Source organism: Atta cephalotes (assembly GCF_000143395.1).
Source record: "Atta cephalotes unplaced genomic scaffold scaffold00025, whole genome shotgun sequence".
Taxonomy (NCBI): domain Eukaryota; kingdom Metazoa; phylum Arthropoda; class Insecta; order Hymenoptera; family Formicidae; genus Atta; species Atta cephalotes.
Genome location: NW_012130089.1, coordinates 1497064 through 1504636, shown reverse-complemented (window position 1 = coordinate 1504636; position 7573 = coordinate 1497064). Strand labels below are relative to the sequence as shown.

The 7573-nt window shown below is 36.9% G+C and overlaps 1 protein-coding gene across 1 annotated transcript in view; it reads left to right on the top strand.

Moving 5' to 3' along the window:
- LOC105620368 (nephrin) overlaps positions 1 to 7573 on the top strand; it is a 113219-nt gene that overhangs the window by 49058 nt on the left and 56588 nt on the right. The window contains exon 4 of the mRNA XM_012201868.1: positions 6824 to 6934. Within this exon, the coding sequence (XP_012057258.1) occupies positions 6824 to 6934 (111 nt within the window). The remainder of the gene's footprint in view (positions 1 to 6823; positions 6935 to 7573) is intronic.

Sequence of the window (7573 nt, the reverse complement as noted above, 5' to 3'; positions counted from 1 at the left end):
CACACACACACACATACAAAACACTTCATAATCGACCATCCGTGCGGACTCATTCCATTTACATTGCAAACTCTTCTTTGATAAAAATCACGAATATTCTCTTTGCGATCTATGCATTCGCGTCTGTGTGCTTGTTGGTTTCCACGCGCTATGAATTCATTCGCGCAGAAAAAATGTAATAAAAATCGCGACTTGATTGCACGTGACCGTTCGGAACACGCGTACTAGCAGCCAGCTCGTTACTACCATTTTTACGATTTTAGGAGAATGCTGCTGATTGTAGGTGAATTACCGAGTCTTCTTTGATATCGGAACGACAGAATCATTAACCCTTCATACTTTTCTGCTTTTTTACAAAAACGAAGATGCATGGACACGTTTTCCCGTCCAACAGGGGAAAAAAGCTCAGTACGGAAAGCATTCTCTAATCCGATTGATGCCCGAGGCAAAATGTAACTTCCGTGTGGCGAACAAAAAATCTACCGTAAGCCGACTTTGAAATTTTTTATGAGACGCCTGCCAGTTGATAGAAAGAAAAAAAAGTTTTTAGCTGGAAAAATGTTTTTAGCTGCACGCGACCGTAATGTCCGCCGAAATCTTTCTTTTCGACGCTTCGTTCGCGCGCACGCGAAACCGCCCCTACCTGGCGCGAGCTTAAAATTAACTCAATTAAAATCGCGGTGAGCACGCCTCCGCCACTTTGGTTCTTCCACCCTCGCGCGCAAACACACACGCTTCCATATCATCTCGTATGCCACCCGTTTTCCAACCGGTCCTGAAATTATCGGCGCGGTCTGAGCACGGCCCATTGATTACCACTAGTAATTACCATTGCAATCTCCATCCAGTCGTACTCAACCACTCGTACACGGGTCTTAGTTAGGTCCCGCCAGGGAGGGTTATTCTCTTACAACGCGGAATTCAAAATTGTGTACTCTCTTCAGCGTGACGATAACGAGCCGCATTCAACGTAGAACTTCTCAATTGTCGTGAATAATAGTAACAAGGTGCGCGCAAGCAGATTGAAACTCTGACCGCATGAAACGTGTAATTAGGTCGGTTTTGTTCCAATTTATCTCACATGAGAATTCAACGATAAATATTTAAAGGAGATAGGAAAAAAAGGAAATCAGAGTTAGAAAAATACCGGCACGCGGCGTGGTATTTTGCTACGAAAATGCAGTGAAATAAATTTATTTGTCGACCATATGCGTTTTACATTACTTCTGTAACGACTGAGTATATACAAGACATTTGCATAAGAGGCAGATGCATGTACGTAACGTCCCGGGCAAATTAAACTCCATATTTGCAGAGGCGGACTGTTACACGTGTACGACATTGCACGCGAAACTAGACTTCCTATTTGCAGAAATGGACGGCTACTTCGATCTCTAAAGCGGCGTTGTATCTGTAACTACCGGCGTACTCTACGATTACGTTTCGCCTGCGAGCGATGCTTCTCTGAGATAGAGCCGCGCGCGCGTGTAACTCCCGATTAGTATCGCGCATAGTATCGATCTTACGTTACCCTGAAAAGGGTAATTTATGTATCGCGCGAGATACAAAAATGTATCTCTACCTTTCTCAGAGATAACTATTAAAAGAAACATTTAAGAATTTTAAGCACGACCGTACGTATGAATACATCAAATACGATAAAGAAAGCCAAGAATGATCAAATTTCAAATAATATATTATGTATTCGTTCTTATATTAATTTATTTTTGATAAGAGCTAATAAACTCTCCTAAAAGGTTCTTACTTTCTTTCTGTCTATTCTAATTTAGAGAGGTTTTTATTAGCGTTTCAAAATGATTGTGTTGAAACCGAAAGTTTTTCGGCTCTCAATCATGTCTGAAATAAATTAACTTAATATAAGACTATATAATATATTATTTGAAATATCCAAATTTAACCGTTCTTTTTTTATCATATTTGATATATTAAAAGAAAATCTTAAAGATATCCAAGCATTTTATTTATTAATCACTATTTATCAACCACTTAATTTGAAGTTTAAACGAATCTCACAAGTGCGACACGTTTAATATGTAATCTGTCATCTATCGTCTGTCATCTATCTGGATAATTACGTTTAATATATGATTAATATTTCATCATCCTGATCTGAGAAGTTAAATTAAAATGTATGTTACATTTGAAGATGTATATGTGACACACACACGCAAAAGATGCATATTGTTTTCCGTAGATAAGTTCCACGTCTCGGAGACACTTATAAATGATTAATGAATGTAATATCTGGTTATGTGATTAAATGAGACACGTGCTTTGCTCGATAAACGAGATGAAATTTAGCTTCCTTTCAGAACTCCATCATAGAAGCTTTTAGTACCTTCGCCTTTCGCTGCATCAATTCAGCGTGACACGATATTCCGATAAAGGATGACTTCATTCTCTCGCAATATGTCGTGACTATTAATTGCTTAATTTCAGATTTTTCGTTGACTTCGTTTCACTCGACTGATTAAACCGATAATGAAATCTATAACTAGTAAATTCCGAAATATCGTCCTTGCGTCTGCCTGATAGCAGATTTTGTAGACTGACGAATAATTCCGAATATTTCTACCTTTCCGAATTCACGTCAATCCATAGAGATAAAAATATATTGAAACTTGTGGATATTAACGTTTTATTTTATATCTATACTCTATCTGTGGAAGACATATTCGATGATTTAAATTAATTCAGAATAATTTTTTTTTATTGTAAAGAAGTCTGAAAAGAAAGTATGATCTGTACATATCACAAGAAAATATATATCATTAATTTTCTTAAATTTTTACTAAAGCTAAATAAGAGAAGTTTTGTAATTTTATTTTAATAAAATCTTCAAAAAGTCTTCATTTAGAAAAAAATTTTAACGAAGATTTATAACTTAAAAACTCATTGATCTAAGACTTTAAGCCATATTTATTTTAGTCATCTTTTTCCTGTCGAAAAACAAGATGAACGTTCCTGATTGATCTTCAATGATCTCTTTATTTTGTCGCCGATATGACCTCTGTTTTAACGTCAGCATGATCCCCAGGTTCAATAAATAATCTTCTCTGCCAAGTTATAGAGGGATTGCTGAGTGATCGGGATGAATCCTGGATTAAAGAGCAAAGAGAAAATATACCAGGTGTGCCATCCATGGTCGTGCAAAAATCCAGCGAAATATCGCCCCGAGAGTCTCGTAAAAATTAAGCTCTCCGGGGTGTCATCGCCCGTCGTCGCGGATAGTCGCAGATCGGATGATACACGCTGTGATCCCCGTTTAATTTGCCGGATACGTAGCTCTTCGAAGTAAATTGGACTAAATTATCGACGATGTCATTAAACGTTACGCGAACATTACCATACTCACCGCATTGTCATCTAAATACGACGTTTAATTGTTATTACGCGTCAGTAGCAGTATTACGCATAATTTCAAAAGGACGACATTGATCCTTCCTTTAACCGCATTTCGATTAAATCTAAAATAAAATATTAATGTAATAATATCCTAATTAATGTTAATAATTTTTTATTATATTAATATCAATCAGAATTCTATTAAGTAATGATATTAAGTGTATTTTAATTTTAATTACATTTTTTAATTTTACAAAGATTATTTGATGAAGCATTGGGAAATTTGAGATTATTCATATAAAGTGATATAATTACGAAATGTAGATTCAAGTTGCGTTTTAAGCAATTCGGTATGAATTCTGATATATTGCATATAGAATAATTTACCGTAATTTATGTAATTTATTTCTACCTTTTGTATTATAAAATGTATAATTATGAAATTTGTACAAATATACATCAATGGGATATCTAAAATTACGATTTCATAAATAACGAGTGCGATTCTAAAGGAAATGACTCACTTGAAGAAAATGAATTGGAAACGAATAATAACATCGAGGAAAGCAATTCGCACGCTCTCGCGCATCGACTTTGATGCGGATTTAATTAATCTACGCCCGAAGCTTAGTCCGTGCGCGCGCACCGTCAAACGAGCTTAACACAAGGAGCTTTCTGCGAGGCGTTTTCCATGCGAAAATCCTACAGTGATATCTCTTCAGCGTACCCTTTCTATTTCAAACCTCTCCTAAGGCTGTCTGAAAAGGAAAAAAAAATATTTAAAAAAATGAGAGAAGATAGGGAGATCAAAAAGAGGAGCAGAGCAACCAGGAAACCAGAGTGAAATGCCACGGCGTCGAAAATAAAAGGACGAGACGAGAGTGTGCACCAAAATAGAGAAGATAAAAAAAAAAGGAAGAAAGAGACAGCGCGGGCGTCGATTGATTGGCACGCGCTGACGTGCGTGGTCACGATGGATGACGCTTTATTTTCCACGGGTACACCCCGATTATAGATTGAAAAGCGGCCATAAATCCTCGTGAATACTTTACAGGTATGTTCCGGCAGGTGGAACGGCGGTTAGAGGGAAAAAATTTCATCGCGATGTTGCGCCATCACGAGAGAGGAAGGAGGTAGCAGGAAAGATGGGAGAGGCAAAGGGGATACAGCCGGAAGATAGGGGCAAAAAAAAGGGAGAAAGACTCGCTCTTGGGCCAGCCGCGAGAGGTGTTGGCGGGAGGATGTTACGGTGGATGCCCCAAAATTGAATTTGTCGGAACGCGGGAACGTTTGATTAAGTGCCTCCGTCGAGCAACCATGCGTTATTATACATACATCCTATAACGCTGTCCATCTCGATTTTTATCATTATTTTTCCGCGATCTACCTGATCTCGCTCGTACCTGTTACTTAGAAAAACTCTTAGAATTCGCTTAATTCTGCCTCCAGCACGGTCCAGCACGACCTTTTCCTTTAACGCTGGATTTTCCTTAATGCGATACGAAGATCTCTCGAGCTGTTTCGGAGATTTTTGTCGAAATGCGCATACAGCTGGCATTTCGTGCGTTTCGACATAATACCGTAATAGTCCTCGCTAAGCTCTCAACAAGCTGCGAGCAACGTGAAATGACAGAAATTTCCTATGAATGAATAGACAAGACAATTATATCCAATCGAAGTATTTATACTGTTTGTACCAATGTTAAATTAACTTTAATTTTACTTTTCATGTTTTTCTTGTTCTAAAAATTAGAAAAGGATAAAGAGCAAATAAAACCGAGATTAAAGTTAATTGACATTGATAGAAATTGATATTAATTACAAATTTGACGGTAGATTAATGCACTTACGGCTTGTCAGTGTTGAGATCACATAAGTTGCGCAAGAATTCCTCGTTTAAACAATTTTTCGGGCTCGAGTCGGTCCTAGGATTACTTTTAAAAAAAAAAAGAACGATATGAAATACTACCTACCGTGAAATTCGCGTTGAATATTTCACGATTCGATAGACGTACGCATATTTCTCTTTCTAGCGAATATCGTGCGGCGAACCGGGAGATGTTTCGAGGGAGAAAAGGCCACGTCAGAGTAGCTGGTGTACACTCTCGTATAGGTATACATACCGTTAAACGCAAGGCTCGTAATGTCGAGTAAACCTGGAGATCTTTCAGCCGATATATCGAGCAGCAATATTCCTAGTCGCAAACAGTGTATTTCGAAAACATTGAAGCACTGCTTTTTAAATTAAAAGAATCGATAAAATATCGATATATATATACATCATAACGGTTGCCGAAAATTACTCAGGATGGACAAACAGAAGTCGAAGCGTTTTACCTGAGGCCGTATAATTTACGAAAAAAAACGTTAGCAGAGCGGCGAATTGAACGAGGTAAAAGGGAAACTGAGGGAAACGCGATTTGTAGCGATTTAGGAGAATAGAGAAGAACGAGAAGAGAGAGCGAGTGCCACCAACATCATTGATAAAATACCGGATACATTCGACGTATGCGCGTAACTTCCAAAATAATGAAAAAAGCAAGAGAAATATCCTAGCCGGTTTATCCGACTTCGCTTCGATTTCACGAGAGCGAATATTTCGCGAAAAAATATCGCTGCATTTAATCCGTGAACGATCATAGCTACACACCGATATAGCTGATACCGAGCACGTATTCCGTTGCAGATACGCTGAATTTGTTCCAAATACAAAGAAGAAAAGCAGAAGGTCAGTTACGACTAAATATATAACTCAAGTGACATAAATGTCTTTGATATCCACGCGGTGTCCAAACTTGCTGCTCTCGTGAAATCTTAATAAGATTATATACGACTCATAAAGGCAATACACGTTACATTATACATTTGAACAGTGTTATAAATATTGGGTTGTCCGGAAAGTTCGTGCCGATATTGAATAGGTTAGTTCGAACTTTCCGAACAACCCAATAGTATGTTGTGTTACCAAATAACAAACGAATTTCTCAAAAAGTTAGCTCAGTGATTCGACATTTTCAGTTATATTCCTTTATGATATCATTATTGTATATAAAATTAAAATTATTTTTGTTTTATTATCATATCTATTATTTATATGTTATATTAATTTGCAATTACTTTATATTATGCTAAGATGATATTTTCTAATATAATAAAGAAAAGACAAAGGAAAGGATAACAATAATAAAATTTAATTTTTTGTGTAACTATATATATTAAAAAAGGAATATCACATATCTTAATAATAATTAACTATAATAACTATAATATATTATATATATATATATGTATATATAATTAAGTACAAAAAAAATATTATTTTTAATTACATCTATATATACATATATTATAAACGACTTATTATAATTTTGTTAATATCTTATTTTTGCACAACGCTGCTAATTTTATTTTTTCTTTTTGGAATTAGCATTTATACAAATTTTCCCTTCTATTGCAGTTCCACCAGAGCAGCCAACCATTTTGGATCGATGGGGCCGCATCTTGAACGGCACAGCTGGCCCTTATGAGGAAGGCGATACACCCTATCTCACGTGTCGCGTCACGGGTGGTAAGCTAGCAGAAAATACAGTAATATAATATGCTAAGAAACGTTTATCTGCCTTCACTAACCGTATTCTGACACATCTACACTTGTCCATATACGAGATGTTCCAGTAAGTGATTTTTATATATTTCATTATCGATTAATTAACTTAAAATCAACTTTTCTTGAAAAATAAAAAAGAAAGCAATTAGTTTTTAAATTATGAATAATGAGTGACAAGTTTGTGCGACTGACGTTTGATATACTTGCTGAAAGAGATAATATACGCGATTCCGAGGAAGCCTTCCGAGAATAAATCAGCAAGTTTTCCATCCCCGCACACTCCATCTCTTTCTCTCCTCTCTTTCTTTTTGACATCATTGCGAATAAAATTCTTCCCCGTTCCATCCCGAAAATTCACGGTGAAGTAAGATCTCTCCTTTTTCCGTCGAATCTTACCTAGGTCACATGCGGTGCATTTTTGAGAGTCGTCACTCGCGACAACCTCACCGCGAAATCGTTTGGGAAACTTCGATCGTGGTCGGAGTCGCTGGTGTGTCGCCGGTTATTAGATTAGCCAACTTTTTATTGGCGAGCGTGGCTAAGTGAAAAGTTCAGTGAAACGCAAGGATATGGCCGTTCTCTCTTCCTCTCTCTCTCTCT